We start from the raw sequence: 20,215 nt of genomic DNA on the forward strand, positions 1-20,215 counted from the left end.
TCTAATGCCACATCATCCTTCCCACCTCACTCAAATGTAATGCCACATCACCCTTCCCACCTCACTCAAAAGTAGATATAAAATCAGGGAAATGCAAGTTCTAATCAGTTGTGTATTTGTGAAGTCTTTGAAAATGTAATAAGTTTTACGAAACGCGCCTGTGTCGCGTCAGACTAGAAATAAAAATGAATTTTGGAGAAGTGATTTTTGATTTACCTCCAACAGTGAAGCATAATGTACGAAAGATTGAAAAAATTCGTGTTAGAATTATTAATCTTACTTTTTCGGTCATATTTAATAATATATGTCTACAGGAAAGACTGCTACCAAAATATACTAATATATATATAATATATATATATATATATATATATATATTAGTATATTTTGGTAGCAGTCTTTCCTGTAGACATATATTATTAAATATGACCGAAAAAGTAAGATTAATAATTCTAACACGAATTTTCTCAATCTTTCGTACATTTCTTTTCACTGTTGGAGGTAAATCAAAAATCAATTCTCCAAAATTCATTTTTATTTCTAGTCTAGTCTAGTCTCGAATAGACTAGAAATAAAAATGAATTTTGGAGAATTGATTTTTGATTTACCTCCAACAGTGAAAAGAAATGTACGAAAGATTGAGAAAATTCGTGTTAGAATTATTAATCTTACTTTTTCGGTCATATTTAATAATATTATATATATATATATATATATATATATATATATATATATATATATATATATATATATATATATATATATATATATATATATAACACACAATGGTCCTGATCGTTACTGCAAGTACTACCAAAACAAGAGGATGGGCTGCAGATGCGAGGATCGAAACAATGAATTACCCCCAATAGTCCCAGCATGTTTTCCTCTCTGCCCAATTTGAGTAATTAAATTGAACCCCGAAGGCTTTAAAAGTGTAATCCAATATGCAATTCTCCACCACACACGCTTTGGGGAAGACTTAATTATGGCAGACTCGCATTCAACGCAGGAATCTACGTTACATTACAGTGACGTAAATGATCAGTTGCGCAGGCTTGTAAGGCAGAGGTTTGTCCTATGACATTTTTAGCTCATAAACCAGGATTCCTATTGGGTCGCTCCCACGCTTGGGGTATCATTAAGGAGTAATGTAGCATATGAAAGAACCCGCTTATACAATATAAGGAGTTAGTTGATCAACCATCTGGATTCTAACGTGTTTGAAGTGTCTGCTTGTTGACCTTTTATATAAACAGGTGGGCGCCCCCCCCCCATGCTGAAGGCATGAGATGAGGGGAGAAGAGCAGAAAGTGTGTAGATGAAAGGGGAAGGGGAAGGGGAAGGGGGGTTGGAAGTGTGGAAGGGCAGGGAGCCCCAGAGGTAGCCCAAGGGAGCGTGGAAGGGGAGGTAGTCCAAGAGGTAGCCCAAGGGAGCGTGGAAGGGGAGGTAGCCCAAGAGGTAGCCTAAGGGAGCGTGGAAGGGGAGGTAGTCCAAGAGGTAGCCTAAGGGAGCGTGGAAGGGGAGGTAGCCCAAGAGGTAACCTAAGGGAGCGTGGAAGGGGAGGTAGCCAAGAGGTAGCCTAAGGGAGCGTGGAAGGGGAGGTAGCCCAAGAGGTAGCCTAAGGGAGCGTGGAAGGGGAGGTAGCCCAAGGGAGCGTGGAAGAAGTGTGGGTGATGGGCGGCAGTGAGAGCATGTTGCTGAGGAGCATATTGTATAATCACCAATGACAGCAGCCTTGATCTCTTCAGTGATATCCAACTCTACAGTTAAGATTAAACAGTTTAAAACCTCAGCAGCATAACACTTCATTTCTTTTTATCAAAGTTGTGTCATCAGACACGAACACCATAGACGGGAGACACGACATTGCTCAACAGGGTATAAACTCAGCCTTATTTCTTTTGACGTTATACTGTACACAGTCGAGTTTAAACTGCGTATAACATGATCAGGAATTATTTTAATTATCAGAGGTGCACAAGCTAAGTTAGACTGGGATCTTTATGATCCTGATGGTAGAGTGGCCTTAAACCTCAAAACACGAGAAAACCTTCCAAAGGGTTTTTGGAAGTTTTTTTTTATTCACATGAATATAAATCTGGGAAGATAAAGTAATAACTAGTATCCATAAACTCCTGTGATAATCCCCCCCCCCCCAAGGCAAACCAAAAAGCTATCTCTTATACCGACACGGCTCAAAACAATGACATTATTAAAATCTATGTCTAAGAGAATGTCTGTGTGTCTGTTGGAGGTTGAAGGTCAGACGCTTGGAGATACTGGTTGATCAGTCCAGCAACCAGGAGGCCTGGTCGACGACCGGGCCGCGGGGACACTAAGCCCCGGAAGCACCTCAAGGTAACCTCAAGGTCAAGGTACCCCTCACGAAAACTTCCATTGTGATTTTTCTATTGTTGACTAGTGTCACAAGGTGATTTGGGGGTCGACTCCCATGCCTTTCCAAGTAGGACTGGCTCCTACTGCAGCAACCAACGACTCCTATAAAGCCTCAAATGTTGGGGGTTGATTTTTCTATAGAGTATTTACCCACATTTTACGGCCGTCAATGACATTGATTCAACATCGACAACTTAGATTCTCGTTACTCTAGCATGTTTTGCCCAATGGGAGAGAAAGAACGGGAGGGATAAACGGAGGGAGAATGGAACAGAGGGAAGGAGAGAGAAAAGCAAACCCGGGTACTGCTTGATACCCCATTCTATCTGTAGAACAGTGTGTGTGTGTCAATGTCAAGGTTTGGAACCCAGACGCTCTGGTCTAGTCTCACGCAACTTCGCATGGTGATTGGTTCTTTTATGGAGCCTCAGGGTGGTCAGGTCATTTACAGTGAAGACAGTGTGTTGAGAAAATGGTTACAGCGATGAGGCACGGCGAGGAAGGTGTGGAAGAGGGGTGACAGGAAGTGTTTACGTTGGGAGAGATGGGGAGGGCGTGGGTAGGGAGCGGAAGTTGTGGAAGGTGTGTGGGGAGGGGGGCCAGATGGGGAAGGCGTACGTGTGTGTGGGGGGGGGGGGAGCAGATGGAAAGGGTGTATGGGGGGGAAGGGGGTAAAAAAGGGGAACCTGGGAGGGTCTGTCTGTGGTGGGGAGAGGGGGGGGGGGTGGGGAGAACCTGGGAGGGGGTATATGGGGGTAGACCTTGGGAGAGCGTGTGCGGGGGAGAAAACGCTCTGAGACTCATCATAACCATCAATAATTTCAAAATTACTAGGGTTTGAAGGACAACGACTGAAACAAGATGACAACATTGAGATAACTTATCGTCTGTAAGTGCTTTATCAAATCTAAGCGATACATAGGGGTTAGGGCTTTAAAAGCGAGAATGACAAGGTCAGGTGAAACGTTATCTACAAATAAGACTACTTTTTAACATATTTCACTAAATATACATTTGGGTAATTTTGCAAGATCAGAGATATATTTGTCCTAAATATTAAAAATTACCTGCAGAAAAATAATTATTAAAAAATTATTACAGCCTTTGAGGAGTGTTAATGAGTTTAGGTTATTATTTATCCCTAAGCAAGCACTTTAAACTGCACTTTGCAGTAGAAAACACTAAATGTCTGGACGTCTCATCTCGACTGAAGATCAACTCCTAGGAAATTTATTTACATCTGTTGTATATTTCAATTAACTACCTTAATTAAAAGTAGGACCCTTGACCCCTACCCCCCAACAAGTCTTATTTAACAAGCTATAATTAGGAGCACCAATGTAAATCTTATTGACTCATATAAGTTGGGAAACTAGCAACTAAGGGTATTTAATTAAAAAGACAAAACCGGCCCTTAGAAAGAGAAAGCGAGCTAGTCACTTTTCAATAACAAACCATGGGCCGAGTTCAATACTTTATGGTTAACAAAATGCAAGTTAATAAACTATACAAATAACGTTTCTGTTACTAGCTACGAGCACAACTCGATAACAAGATAACACTACACCCCCACTATCATTAATTCACACAGCGTACCTAGTATCGCCAGGGGGGAGGGGGGGGGTGGAGGTCGATGGAGTGGGGGAGGGGATGATGTCCCCCCATCCCGGACTAACTCTTAGGCAATTAGGCCGAAACTGTTAGGTAGCTCAACGAGCTGGTCGACCATCTGGTACTGAGCACGTGGTCGCGAGGCATTCTTGGCGCCGTCCCAGCCCGACAGGTGCGCGTCCAGCCACCTGCTATTTTCACACTTCATGAATCGACCGTGTACTTACGAGTACCAAACAGATGCTACTCTAAGCCTATGATTGCACGTGTGAAATCTACCAGAGAGCTGACAATCACTTTGAATACAGGTGGTTAGGTATATGCAAGAATCGGTGCAATTTTAAGTTTTTTCAACTACTTTTATGGAGTAAATTCTGAGGACAAGGGTTCAAGAATGTCCTTCCGGAGGACAAGGGCTCAAGAATGAGACAGGAAGGTATACTCTCACTATTTCCCTGGATACCTCCAAACCAATTTGCTTCCCAAGCCGGTGGGAGCTGGTCAATACTATGTACCAGCTTAAGCCGGCCTAGAACCAACCCTTCACACGATTTGCCGCTGCACATCGGAATCAACAAAACGCGTTAATACTACCCTCTCCTCTAAAAATAATCATCAATTGGTGAAAAAGAATCTAGGTATATCATGTAAACGTGAAAATTCATTTACGGGCTAAAGCTGGTAAATTATTCTTGTTACACGCAAAATCAACAAGTCAGTGCATAAACGTGTTTATTTTTTAATTTCTATTAAGCCTGAAGCTCTACAGATATTAGGTTAAAAATAAAATACAAACTTGGGAATCAGTTGTATGCACTTTTTTCTCTTTGTTGTCACGTTAAATATCCAATACAATAATAAAAAGAACTTCCTAGAAAACGTGACGTAATACTGTATTGTGTCGAGAATACCTGGAAATTACTTAAATCAATATATTTTATGCTTACAATGTGAACAAGGTACTTAATATAGTTTTCTTTAACAAGTAGAGGCCAATTAAGAATAATTTTGTTTCTCTTGCGTAGTTGTGATGTAGGCCTATATTAATACTGATACGTGTAAAACAAATGTTTTTGATCATCATTTTACCAGCATGATTTTTATAGATATTTCACCACACGAATGAAATTTCCAGTTTATTAACGATACTTCTGCAGCACTAGGGAGGCGGGGTGAGCCTCCGCCCTCACGTCACACTGGTGGTCAAACTAATGCTTACACTAGAAATGTCTGGTGTCAGATCTAATGAGCTGCAGGCCTATTAGATCTGTTAGGGGTCTAGAAATGATGGATTCCCATCAGAGTCTGTAAACAATCCGGAAATCACCTCATTTAGACCCCAGACAGGTGGTCGAGTGGCGTCACTAGCATGGGGAATAGAGATCTACACAAGCGACTACAAAGATTTTTTTCCGTCAAAATTGTAATAGTTTAACATTCCTTACCGATACAAGTTTCTTGCCAAAAATACATTAAAACATTGATTATAACCATGATATATATGTGCTTCAGCCTACAGTTTAGACCTATTGTCTTGTGTATGACCCTCTGTCCTGCGTGACAGTGAATACCAGCATTATCCTCACTTTAATAAGACTTAATTGAAATCCTCAGATTAGGCAAAATTGTAATTAATTTTGTCAATAAAGATGTTAATAGCAGTAAGCCGAAAACTTCAAAATATTACTAAGATGATTGCATAAATTTCATCATGCTTATTACCAGAGCTGTCGCTGAAAAGTATACAAAGGGGAAACTCCAGTCATCACCGACACATTTACACAAGAACGGGCTACCTCCCATCCAACAAGTATACCTGGAGCATACCTGGGGAAGGTTTTGGGAGTCTTTCTACTCCCAGAGCCCAGCCTGGTCTGAAAACCGGAACGTTCACATTAGAAGTAGTGAAAACTTTAAGACTGAGATTATTCTAATTCGTCTTTCAGGATTAGTTTCTTTTCTACTGCCCTCCTCCTCCTCCTCCTCCTCCTCCTATCCTTCCTTCCTTCCTTCCTCCCCCCCTCCAACAATGGTGGTGAAGTGATGGCAATTTAGCTGCCATGACCCGGCACCTCCAAACTTTCTACTCCAAGTGCCTACAAACTGAACATGTACCTCAACCTTGTTGGTTAGCTTGTATTGCCCAAACTATTTATCTTGTGAACCTTCAGTATCTATAGATACTTGAAAGTCTCAACTTGGTATAGTGATTAAGCTATTGTATCGGTCAATTATGTCTGTGATTGTTGTACTTACCAGATTACCTTGTATTAATCTCCTTAGACAATCTTATGAACCCATAGGCCTCGCGACTATCAAGATACCAATACAGGCCTTAATGGGAACATTATGTTACCAAACTTTCATCCATGAGCTAGTTAATTACGTGTGATACTTGCATAACGATCATTTAACTTTGTAGTTCACAATCCATCAAAATTATATGCATGAATTTAAAGACTATATTTCAAAGCTTACCCCCCACATATAAATTTCTAAAATCACTAATGGTAAATGAACCGCTTGAAAAACTCTGATCATAAACAACGTACTATGATCAGGTTTCCATACACACACATACACACAATTCCGGGGTTTCCATACACACACACACACAATTCCGGGGTTTCCATACACACACACACACAATTCCGGGGTTTCCATACACACACACACACAATTCCGGGGTTTCCATACACACACACGCACACAATTCCGGGGTTTCCATACACACACACACACACACACACACACACACACACACACACACACACACACACAATTCCGGTGTTTCCATACACGCACATACACAATTCCGGGGTTTCCACACACTAATATCGCTCGCAATTATTTAGAGCCGCTGATAAACTGTAACATCATTTTTAATCAATAGACATCTATGCCTAAGTCCATAATACTCTCAAGACTTCACTGCAAAAACAAAAAAAAAGAAAAAAAAATATAAGTATTTTGACTAAGCTAACTTTTATCCAGCCTACTGAACATTGTTATTACTTAAATGTTTTTGTATTCCAAGGTGTAAAACTTCACTATTTTTGTCCCGTCTTCATTCTCGGTACACAATACCTGCATCACCATGTTTTCACAATTGCAAAGAGCACCATCTTGTTCCGTGAATATCTGAAGCAACGATTGTTTGATAAACTACGGAGGAATGTTTAGAACACAAATCACAACTAAGGAAAAATTACAATTCCGGATTAATGAGTTTTATTATAGCGGCGCTTACGACTACCCCCCCCCCCATGCAGGATATCCTCAGGGCAAGCCACGCGTACCTTCTCTAATACATGTACATATACTTCAAATTAAAATATACATATATACATACATCAAATTACATATACTTTAAATTAAAAATATCCGTCATCTGGTTGACTTGTTACGTTTCAAGACTAAGATACGGCTACGGATTTTGCTGCTAGTAAACTATAATTACAAAGTCAAAAAGTAGTGTATAAGCTACGAAACTAATTTTGTACAATTCTTTCTTGTTGATTTGTCTCTAGTCTCAACTTACGATAGTGTAATTTAATTGGTTTGTCTGGGACACGCAGTCTGTACTCACCTAGTTGTGCTTGCGGGGGTTGAGCTCTGGCTCTTTGGTCCCGCCTCTCAACCAACTAGTGTAAACACACACACGTACGTACGTTAGGTTTATATCGAAGTCTCCCTAAGGAAGAACTACTAACCTTTTCCAGGATGCAATCCCACAACAGTTGCCTAACTCCCGGGTGCCTATTTACTGCAAGGTGAATAGTTGCATTAGAAGAAAGGAAGCGTGCCCAATCGTTTATATCCCGCATGGGATTCCCGATTCTGAGTTGAGAACGAACCTAGACACAAAAATGCGTACACTATGGGGTAGACAATACTTGTTAACATTACAGAGATATCACAGATTTTATGGCAAGTTCAATTTCGATTTTAAATTATCAAAATAATTTTTAACTGTAAAACATACAGGCGGAAAAGTGGGTCCTAGTCGCACTAAACTCGCGGGTTTCCATGCACACGCAGACTCACCAACATCCTTTTTTTATTAACATCTTCAGCTCACCTAAATCTTAAAGTATGCAAGTTCACTCAAATTTAAAAATGTGTTCTTTTAAAGCTGTTCAGCTTATTGCAAGCATCCTGCCTTAGCCCCAAAAATGATCTCCTGCAGTTATGGTGCTCCCTCCAGTAATCTGAAAAGCCGTAAGATTGAGCCGGCAGGTGAAAAAGCCGGCAGATGAGCGAGGCTAGCGGGTTCCCGTTCCGTAAGATAGGCTAATTGTATCGAACAGAACGAGGCCATGCACGAACATGACCCATAACGCCCCCTTCCCCCCTCATCACTACCACAACTACCCGAACGCTCGGCACCTTTTGCCAACAGCCTCAACTCTTGAGAGAAATTTTTAACTGCTCCAACAAGACTAGCCGTGACTCGCCATTTATGGAGAAACCGATCATCCGACGAGTTTCGCGTGGGCAGCGAAAGGCGGCCACGTTGCAAGAGTAAGCGTAACAGGATCAATATTTCCAGGATAGAGTAAACGGTTAATGACAACTTCGGATTACCCTGAAATTAACTCCTTGGCGAAAGACGCGAGGGAGCAAGAGAGATTCCGTGTATTCCTGAAAGGGACGCCGCCGTGGCTCTAATTCGAAGTCAGATTTAGAGTGGCCGTTCACTGATGCAGCTCTCTCCTGCATAAAAAAAGTAAAACAGTTAACTCATGCTGCCAAGCCACTACTTACCACAGTTTTACGCCACGCGTTGCTACTTTATTCCTAAACTTATTGAATTTTACTTAAACTTATCAAATCAAACCTATCAATGTGAAACGTTGCCCCACTCGCTAGATTGTGAGGCAATCACAAAACGCCAAAAATAGCCGTCGGCATTGTTTAACTGATATAAATGCGTTCTTTAAACTCGGTTTAAAACTGCATTTTTTCCAACCGTTAACCATCATGCACATTGCCAGCGATAAGTAAGACTAAACTAAACAATTCCACGAGCTACATAAATATAGCCTATTATCAAAATGTTAACACGATAAAACAACTTACTGGCATGAAAGTCTGGATATACATACGTATAGAGCAACACGTCCACATGACTGTCAATATCCAGCACCCTCATGTAGGCGCCATAACTGGGAGCTGGAAGTCTCAACTGTGGTGAGAGTTGCGGCATCTCTGTTTTCCCCCACACCAATTTTAAGCAGGCGATGAATCACAATAACGTGGCTGAAGTACGTTGATCAATCCACAATCGACTTGAGAATGGTTCAGGACTGACCGAAACGTCGTCGTCCCTTCATTTTCTAGTGTGTGTGGATTGGTCAACACATCAATTTTAACTTCTATTCAGCCGTAAGCATACATATTTCGTTTAACAATTTGGCGTTGTTCATTGCAAACTGAGGACATTTAGCACCATACATTTGTCTGCTATCATTTACATATAGAATGCTGTGGGAAATGAAATAAAATTGGGTAGTTGGTTTTTCCATGTTAAAGGAATGAGAGAACCCAAATTTTTCTCTTTTTTTTTTCTTGGCGTGGAGGACTGCATCAAGTATCAGAGGTTTTGAGAAGTTGCAAGGGTGTGTTATAGCTTTTTTTGTTACACTAACATACTTTAGATTTTTTTTGGTCATGCTGGAAGTTACTGCAATGAACTGTTAGAGTAACTACAATATGTACTGTATACTGAATCTGATCTTTGTACTCATTTTGAAGCGTGCAGAATACAAAGAGCTTAGGTTACTGCTGCGTGCTTCTTACAAAATAAAAATGCTTCCAACCAATATCTTTTCTGTTACCTTTAATACCATTTATAATCACCTGTGGTATCGGTAGCCTATCAATTTTGTAACAATCTTGTATATACTTCCTCTAACCTCCCACTTTCACAGCCCAACCACTTGGGCTGGACGGTAAAGCGACAGTCTCGCTTCATGCAGGTCGGCGTTCAATTCCAAACCGTCCAAGTGGTTGGGGCACCATTCCTTTCCCCTCGTCCCATCCCAAAACCTTATCCTGACCCCTTCCCAGTGCTATATAGTCGTAATAGCTGGACGCTTTCTCCCGATAGTTACTTCCTTCTCACATTCTACACATCCACCCCCCCCCCCCGTACATACTGCCACTGCACGCCTCTCCCCCGCCTCCCACACACAAGCCGGCACGGCGTGAGCTGCTCCAGGACCACTTTCACCAACCTGCCCTGGTTGACGGGGGGGGGGAGGAGAGAGGGAAGTGGTGAAGCAGCCGGGTCGAAGTCCACGCCGGCTCTTTCCTACGTTATCTGTTTGCCGGTGCCAGGGTCTGTAGCAGACAGGGACGCAACCGAAACGTTCTCAAGACGCCTGAGTCGATTGTAACCATGAGAGAGATGTATATATATACATCTCTCTCATGGTTACAAATTGTGTGCTTCAGCCTACAGTTTTAGACCTATTGTGTATGATCCTGTCCTGTGTGACAGTGAATACCAGCATTATCCTCACTCTAATAAGACCTAATTGAATTACTCAGATTAGGCAAAATTGTAATTATTTGTCAATAAAGATGTTACTAATAATAATAAGACGGCTGAAATGCTAATGCAATTGTAGGCTTAAGTTCGCTAAATGTGGCCAGACGTTTGGTTATGTATTTGATTCAATAATATGCAAGTTGAGAACTTCTAAATTACTTACTAACATACTTAGACCTAACTATAATATTGGTTTAGTACTGTCTCCTATGCGAGGTATTCACGTGGATAAAAGAATGGGGGTTGTTATAATAAAAAAAAAAAATTGAAAACATTCTTGAAAACACATTACAGTGGCATATAGGCCAAAGAAATCTTTATTTAATAACGATTGACAACGTGAATAACGGTTATTTAATGAATAATCATAAACCATTCTTATAAGAAAGGGGAAGGGTATGGGGTGCATAATAAATTACTAAAACTGACTGAAATGAACAAACTCCATCAGTTTCAAAACTGACTTTCGTCAACCGCTCATTGTTTTTCACTAACTAATGTAAACCTGCAGTGTTGCACAATTACGTGAGCGAAGCAATGGCACCATTTACTTTGTTTTTTATCTTGTTATTTCTTGTAGAATATTTATATTTTTCTGGCAAGCTAGTCAAAGCGCTGGTGTGTAACGCAGGGTGGAAAGCTGGCTACAATTAACGCAACAATAACGGTACAATTAACGCAACAATAACGGTACAATTAACGCAACAATAACGGTACAATTAACGCAACAATAACGGTACAATTAACGCAACAATAACGGTACAATTAACGCAACAACGGTACAATTAACGCAATAACGGTACAATTGACGCAACAATAACGGTACAATTGACGCAACACTAACGGTACAATTGACGCAACACTAACGGTACAATTGACGCAACAATAACGGTACTTGTGTAAATATATTTTGGAGAAGTGAATCAACGTTCAGTCTGGCTACTTTTGTAGGGAACATTATATTCAAACTTTCGAATTAACGACATTGAAATTAGCATTTGTTAAATACTCTACACGTCCCTTGGTAGTGAAAGTCTCTTTATACCTTGTGCTCTTGGTTAAATGTGATATTTTGGGCAGGTAAAACGTACAAGTAGGTCATAAGTTGTGTTGTAACGCGCGTCACTTACGTAATTACATACTGCAAATAGTTTCTGTACTTTCATTGTTAAACTTTCTAGTTCTTGCCAATTTCTTGTCTATTTATAGCCTCTTTTCGAGTTGAACCTAACCACGTGATGTGATATTGAAAAATTAAATTGCAAGAATTTTATTCTCAAGTGTATAAAAAATCAACAATTAGCACAGCTCGACAAGCCTGGAACTTGTAACAGGAAAATATATTACATCAAAAATATATCTTCTAATTAAATGCACATATCAACTACTACTATAATGAGATGAATGAATAGAAGGCCATTTTTCATATACACATTCAAAATAGTGATGTCGTATGATAACATTAATTACATCGTGCAACATATATACAACCTAGCAACACAATACAAAGGCATCGAAGGAAATGTGTATGTTTATCTCTCAGAATGTTCGGTAATACGTTTATTGCTTGTGATGTGTGTATGTATGTATTAACACGATGTACTGAACAGGGTGAGAATAGCTTGAGCTACCTCATCCCTTTGTGTGTATTTTACCTCAATAAACTTATTTCAATTTCAAGGCATCGAGATCCATTTCAGAAATAGAACACACACAGACTAAAAAGTCTGAACCACCACCACATGCCTCGCATGGGCCAATATGACTTTTGCAATAATCCTTTTACCTGTCGATGATTACCTCTCGATTACCTTCTGACGATTTCGAGCGCTATTCCTGCAGCATTGCCCGTGGCCAGCCTCCCCTGGTAACTGCCTGGTCCGTGATTGTTTTAGATTTAGCAACTGGGAACAAAAAGTTCCAAGTAGCACGGGCTATGGTGAGCCTGTAGTGGCCTTACCTGGCACAGGAACTGGGGTGGTCCGTGAAGCTGTTTAAAGCTTTTAATGTATCTCAATGATACAATCCTCGTTGTATATCACGAGGCTTACGTTCAACCCCCAACGCTACTTCGAAAACTAAATGGTTAACCGTGATTTGGTTAGGGATACAATAGGGAGAGAGAAAGGGGATTGGGTATAGAGGCCGGGGAGAGAAAGGGGGATTAGGTGTTGAAGCGGGAGGATAGAAGCAAGGATAGAAGCAAGGAAACGGGTAAAAAGAAAACTTGGGGTACACCGAGAAAAATGTGAGGATGGTGGACCGGGGATTGTGGAACAACGGAAAAGGGAGGAAACAACCAGAAAAGAGGTGGGGTAGAGGACAGAACGATAAAGGAGGGGCGGGGGTAAACAGAACGAGAAAGGAGGGGGTGGGGGAACAGAACGAGAAAGGCAAAACCGAGGGGAACAAAGAAATAAATGAGGGAAACAGAAAAAATAAGGGGAACAAAGGAAAAAATAAGGGGAACAAAGGAAAAAATAAGGGGAACAGGAAAAATGGGAGACAATGCGAAGAGGGGACAAGAACAAGGAGGGGGGACAAGAACAAGGAGGGGGGACAAGAACGAGGGGGGGGGGGAGACAAGAATAAGGGGGAGAACAGAACGAGGGCGGGGGGGGGAACAGAACGAGGGGAGGGGAGAACAGAACGAGGGCGGGGGGGGGGGGAAACGAGGGGAGGGGGGGAACAAAACGAGGGGGGGGAACAGAACGAGGGGGGGGGGGGACAGAACGAGGGGGGGGGGGAGAACAGAACGAGGGGGGGAACAGAACGAGGGGAGGGGAGAACAGAACGAGGGCGGGGGGGGGGGGAAACGAGGGGAGGGGGGGGAACAAAACGAGGGGGGGAACAGAACGAGGGGGGGGGACAGAACGAGGGGGGGGGGAGAACAGAACGAGGGGGGGGGGAACAGAACGAGGGGGGGAAGAACAGAACGAGGGGGGGGGAGAACAGAACGAGGGGTAGAGAACAGAACGAGGGGTAGAGAACAGAACGAGGGTGGGGGAACAACGAGGGGAAGAGAACGGAACGAGGGGAGTGGGGAGAACAGAACGAGGGGAGGGGAGAACAGAACGAGGGGAGTGGGGAGAACAGAACGAGGGGAGAGGGGAGAACAGAACGAGAGGGAGGGGAGAACAGAACGAGAGGGGAGGGGAGAACAGAACGAGAGGGGAGGGGAGAACAGAACGAGAGGGGAGGGGAGAACAGAACGAGAGGGGAGGGGAGAACAGAACGAGAGGGGAGGGGAGAACAGAACGAGAGGGGAGGGGAGAACAGAACGAGAGGGGAGGGGAGAACAGAACGAGAGGGGAGGGGAGAACAGAACGAGGGGAGTGGGGGAGAACAGAACGAGGGGAGTGGGGAGAACAGAACGAGGGGAGTGGGGAGAACAGAACGAGGGGAGTGGGGAGAACAGAACGAGGGGAGTGGGGAGAACAGAACGAGAGGGGAGGGGTTGAACAGAACGAGGGGAGGGGTTGAACAGAACGAGGGGAGGGGTTGAACAGAACGAGGGGAGGGGTTGAACAGAACGAGGGGAGGGGTTGAACAGAACGAGGGGAGGGGTTGAACAGAACGAGGGGAGGGGTTGAACAGAACGAGGGGAACGGAGACCAGAACGAGGGGAAGGGAGAACAGAACGAGGGGAGGGGAGGGGAGAACAGAGCGAGGGGAGGGGGGAAGAATAGAACGAGGGGGGGATAGAAGAACGAGGAACTTAACTAAGTGAATGTGAATAATTTATCCATGCCATTTCTTATGCATTTAGCTTACTGTACTCCATTTGAGCCCTTCGATAGCAAAACAAGTTTACATCTACTGTTAAGTTATCTATAAAAACCCAGGTTCTTAGTTATCTAACCTAACCTTATGTGACAATACGAGTATGCAATAATCTTATTGTCACATAATATGCTGTACGCTATATTATATATATATATATATATATATATATATATATATTATATATATATATATATATATATATATATATATATATATATATATATAAAATGGGGAAATAGCCTCGGCTACCATCAACTTTTGTCCGATCGTGATGGTCGAGTGGATAAGGTGCCCCTGTACACCAGTTGCACAGTGCTCCTGGCAGTATGGGTTCGAGTCACTTCTGGGGTGTGAGTTTTCAATGGTATCCAATATTGTTATGGTATACACACGTGCCCCTCGTGGCTATTCAACATGGCGCCACAGCAAGTCAACTGGTTTTATTCTGGAGAAATATAAAATGCTGGTCTATGTTTACAGGGAGAGGAAGATCCACAGACAAATATGAAACTTGCTTTTTCCTTACATTTCAAGTGTGAAATCTTAATTAGGTAAAAAAAAAAATAGTAAATATCAATAGAAAGTATCACATGACCATGCTACTAAAATAATCACAATCATGTTTTAGATTCAGTTACTGGGAACAGAAAGGTTCCAAGTAGCACGGGCTATGGTGAGCCCGTAGTGGACTTGCCTGGCACAGGAACGGGGCTGAGCGGCATCAATATTGTATTGTTTATGTACTGGGAACACCTGTGGGGAGGCGACGTGGCCGCCTCGCCCACAACACATATGGTCCCCCACTCACACCACACAACTGGTTAGGAGTAGTTGCCAGTGGAGGAAACACTAACTATGCATATCAAACTAACGTCAAATTAAGAAATCCGTGACATTTTCAGGTGATGAAGCGATGATAAGGGGTAAAATATGGAGGGCTGAGCTTCCTGCCGGCTCTTATGAATCAGCTGATTTTGACACGCAACAGCTGTTCGGTCAATAATCTGATCCACCTGTTGTTTGCAAAGCTCCAGAGGGACTGTGCGGTGACACATGCAGAATTGATTTAATAAAATATACAATAACACCGACACACACACAATGCACGACTTTCACTCACCATCTTCCAGTCAATAGTACCGGAGTCGAGGACCTCCTCCTTTACGTCCTCGGAGTTGAATCTCTCAGAACTGCTGAACAGGGTGTTTCTAAACCCGTCAAAACCCTTGCACGAAGGATCCTCCTTGTCAAACAGGAGGTCCAGCATGCCGAAGTCCGCCGAACACATGTTTCCAGTCAAAGAGTGTTTCTATCCGTAATAAATAAGCATATGTCTCGAGTATTGATGACTTCTTCACTGATACATCTCGCTACTATCGCCTACTGTTAATGTCTTTGGGTGCACCACTAGTTTCTCTCACTAGCAACCGTCCGAGAGCACCTTCACGCACCCTGTGTCGGTCAGCGTCAACCGGCAACTGAACGTCAGTGAGCCAGTTCACCTGTCCACCGGTACCTGGATCTCGCCTTCATCATGGTAACGTTCCAGGACGCGTAAGAGACGTAGGAACTCCAGCGTACGTCCACCCTACAGGAGGAACGGGTTTACACTAACACAATGTTCTGTTCAAAAGACATACCAATTTCGTTCACTCAAGTATGGTTTATCATGTTTCTTTCTATTTGTATTTCTTTTTTCAAGACATGACCTGGAGTATGAATATATAAACACATGAATTATAATGCGAAATACATTGCCAGTAATACAACGAGGTACGAAAGTCAAACCACTTAAAAATATGGATTGGAGATTTCAAACTATATATACAGAAACACGCCGAAACAATGAGGAAAAGTAGATCTCTGGTAGAGACATCTGTATACAAGCTCCGCCCACCCGCTAGCCTCGCGCAGGGCTCCTCGCCTTCTCATACAATACTTTCCCATTTCATTATTTAACTTTTAGAATTTTTTTTGTCTTAGACCATCGTAAATACGTTACTAATTTTCACAGCCTAAGCTTTTACTGCTAACATATTTATCTCCAAATTCTAAACACTCTGCAGTGAAATCAATCAGCAATAAGAATCAAAGTCGCCAGTCGATGTCCATGCTGTTATCTAAGTAAATATTTTAAAATTTAAATAAGTGGGTAACTGGGGAAAGGTTTGAAAGTACAAATATTCTCTGATTAATGACAAAGAGCTTACTCATGAATTCAAAGAGCTGCCATATTACATTATAAAGCGGGAACTTTAAATTCAATAACGAAAGGGGCGTGGCAGGACTTTAAAAATCTACGGCCTTTAAAGCTGTGAAGGTCAGCAGAGCTATATACACAGGGATTATCCCACCCATAAAAGTACTGTACATTCAATTATTCCCGTTGAAGATTTTGGTGTCAAAATTTGAGAGGAGAGGAGGGGCAATGAAAAAGGTTATAGAGGGCAGTAATGGCCCAGACACTGATCCCAAAAATTCAAGTTACAGTCTTCATCAGCTAGTTATATAGTTAAATGTATATATCAACTATATTGTACATATCAGCGTATATTGTACATATCAATATATATATATATATATATATATATATATATATATATATATATATATATATACATATATATATATATATATATATATATATATATATATATATATATATATATATTCAGTATAATGTATATATCAACTATATTGTATACACATCAGTGTACGTATCAACTATATTGTATTGTATACATATCAATGCACATTTCAACAATATTGTATTGTATACATATCAATGCACATTTCAACAATATTGTATTGTATACATATCATTGTACTTATGAACTTTATTGTATACACATCAATGTGTATACAATATCAACTATATTGTATACATATCAATGTACATATCAACTATATTGTATACATATCAATGTATATATCAACTATATTGCATACATATCAACTATATTGTATACATATCAACTATATTGTATACATATTAATGTATATATCAAATATATTGGAGTCAAGAACACCACCACAACAATCTCTTAAGTTAAGCCAATTACATTGGTGGTGAACTAGTTGCGTATAATATTGATTTGTTTGTCAAGCACCCCGGACCCATTTAAGTGGGTGGAACGTCTGTAATCTTACGCAAGCACTACATACAATAAATAAACGTGGAACGTCTGTAATTCTACGCAAGCACTACATACAATAAACAAACGTGGAACGTCTGTAATCCTACGCAAGCACTACATACAATAAACAAACGTGGAACGTCTGTAATCCTACGCAAGCACTACATACAATAAACAAACGTGGAACGTCTGTAATCCTACGCAAGCACTACATACAATAAACAAACGTGGAACGTCTGTAATTCTACGCATGCACTAAATACAATAAGCAAACGTGGAATATTTGGCTAAGATTTCTGGTAGTACATAGTTTTGAATGAAATACTTGCACATTTAATTACCATTTGTGAAATAAGTACATCTAAATGTGAATATCACTATCTATAATTGAATGCGAAAAATTCCTTAGTGTTGCAAGGTATGTGAACGGATCTGCTAACAGTTTACATTGGGTCAGGTTAACATCAGTAGGCGGTGCAAAAGTTCCTGAGGTACTTGTAGCCAAGCCAAAGCCTAGCTGTAGTAACGTATAGAACGCTGCAGTCTTTATTAGATGATCCATAAATATGTGCTTTTAATGAATAATAAATAATATGATAACATTTACAGTGGGAGTTTCACACTTTGTTGCAGTTTGCAGTATTTTACTGCCCCCTCAGGTGGCTAAAATGTAATCTAAGGTGGCTATCAATTACCTCTTTAAGAGCACGTGCCTTGGCTAACTCATCAATTCCATCATACATTTGGAGGCTAATATGGGGTTGGATCTTTATCCACTCTAAAAACCCCTATGTACTAAGCAGCAATTTGGTATCTGGGTGTGGTTGGAGGAGCGTGTTCTTTAGAAATCACGCTGGATAAAGCTTTAAAATGAGCCGTTTAAGGGAGATGAACTCTCGGCCTGCAAGCTAGAGTTAGATACTCTAGTTCCTGCGCCTTAATAACAGGATTGAGATTTACATAAATAGTTATGGTAAAGCTGTTGATTTGAACTAAATGGAATTCAGATATGTCGTAAAAAAAACTAGAATATAAAGGGTTTTGCAACAGCTGCAGAAGGCAGTTTAGTAAATGGGAATATACTGATTCCGAGCCAAAATTCATCATTATTCCACAGATGGCCCTGTATGACCATCCAGCGAAATGGGGACTTAGTATCACTGCTATCTTATTCACTCTTGTGTTCATGATGATATCCTCATAATGCACCCAGAGCCTGCCAGTGCAGACTACTGATCACATGCCTGTGTATGACTATAACCATCCTGTGTGATGGGGATTTTAGCATCACGTAGCTAGTTCTTTGACACACTGTACTTCCCTTCATATAGTCTAGGGTTATCTTGAGGTTATCTTGAGATGATTTCGGGGCTTTAGTGTCCCCGCGGCCCGGTCCTCGACCAGGCCTCCACCCCCAGGAAGCAGCCCGTGACAGCTGACTAACACCCAGGTACCTATTTTACTGCTAGGTAACAGGGGCATAGGGTGAAAGAAACTTTGCCCATTGTTTCTCGCCGGCGCCTGGGATCGAACCCAGGACCACAGGATCACAAGTCCAGCGTGCTGTCCGCTCGGCCGACCGGCTCCCTACACAAATACACTACTCCCTACACAAGGGTTGCTACACAAATGCACATGTACCTAAATGTGTTAATAAAAAAAATAATAATTGTTGCACAAGTGACGAGTGACTAGGCCCAGACACGTCCCTCAAAAAAGGAAAACAAAGAGAACTCAATTAAATTGAGAAAACGAAAAAAGGGGATATGAAAGCAGCTAATAAATCCAGTTCTATAAAATCATTAGAACAAATGATTTTTTCAAAACTGACTTGTCCAATTCATAACGTAATGTAAAACTGTCAGTATTTACTTGTTAACGTAACAAATAACCACAAAATTAAAATCGGTTGTTATAACAACAAAGGACTCCTATTTTACAAGTTATTGTTATGAATAGAATTGTTATAAATATATATATATGATTATAAATATATGTAGTTATAAATATAATGTACTGTATCGTGACTTGTTAGTGCTAACAATTCCATACACCGAGAGGCTTGGTTTGATTAGGCTTAAGATTTATCAACAACTGGAGGGTTATTAAGTACACACATGCTTACTGACCAATCAGCAAGTATAATTTAGTCCTGAACATAGTTCAGAGCAAAAGTAAACTTTCAATGTATATCCTTGTGTCCAAGAGGTGTTCCATATCTATCGGTGTCTATGCATTACGAGTAAGCTTTGGTCTTGGCCAATATTCAGGACTTAAATATACTTGCTGGTTGCTCGATAAGCAACTGCAGTGACCTTAATGTCCCTCCAGTGGTTGATAGGCCTTAAGCCCAACACTCAAACTAAACAACATACATATTTTATAGTTTGTCAAATATACAAAAAAATGCAGTTCGATATATAAGCGATATATATTGTTCAATAACACCATCATGCACACTTGAATATGTCATCCTAGAATAAGAGCCATTACTTTAATATTATTCAAGTAATTATAGCAAGCACATTATTCACATTGTGAATAATGTGCTGCTATGTGTTAATATGAATAATTTGTTGTTATATGTTAATATAAATGTGTTGCTACATGTTAAATATGAATAATGTATTATATGTTAATATGAATAATGTGTTGCTATATGTTAATTAAGAATAATGTATTGCTATATGCTAACTGAGAATAATGTTATATATGTTAAATAAGA

General features: G+C 40.9%; 1 protein-coding gene across 4 annotated transcripts in view; it reads right to left on the reverse strand.

The window, feature by feature from the left end:
* LOC123766504 (uncharacterized) overlaps positions 1-20,215 on the reverse strand; it is a 61,833-nt gene that overhangs the window by 40,917 nt on the left and 701 nt on the right. For 2 of the 4 annotated variants that reach the window (XM_045755710.2, XM_045755709.2), the window contains exon 2: positions 15,474-16,062. The exons of 1 other annotated variant lie outside the window; for it this stretch is intronic. In XM_045755710.2, coding sequence (XP_045611666.1) covers positions 15,474-15,641 — 168 coding nt within the window. In that variant the 5' untranslated portion in view covers positions 15,642-16,062. The remainder of the gene's footprint in view (positions 1-15,473; positions 16,063-20,215) is intronic. One more of the 4 variants, XM_045755711.2, reaches the window with a different exon arrangement.

Source organism: Procambarus clarkii, chromosome 62 (assembly GCF_040958095.1).
Source record: "Procambarus clarkii isolate CNS0578487 chromosome 62, FALCON_Pclarkii_2.0, whole genome shotgun sequence".
NCBI classification, from domain to species: domain Eukaryota; kingdom Metazoa; phylum Arthropoda; class Malacostraca; order Decapoda; family Cambaridae; genus Procambarus; species Procambarus clarkii.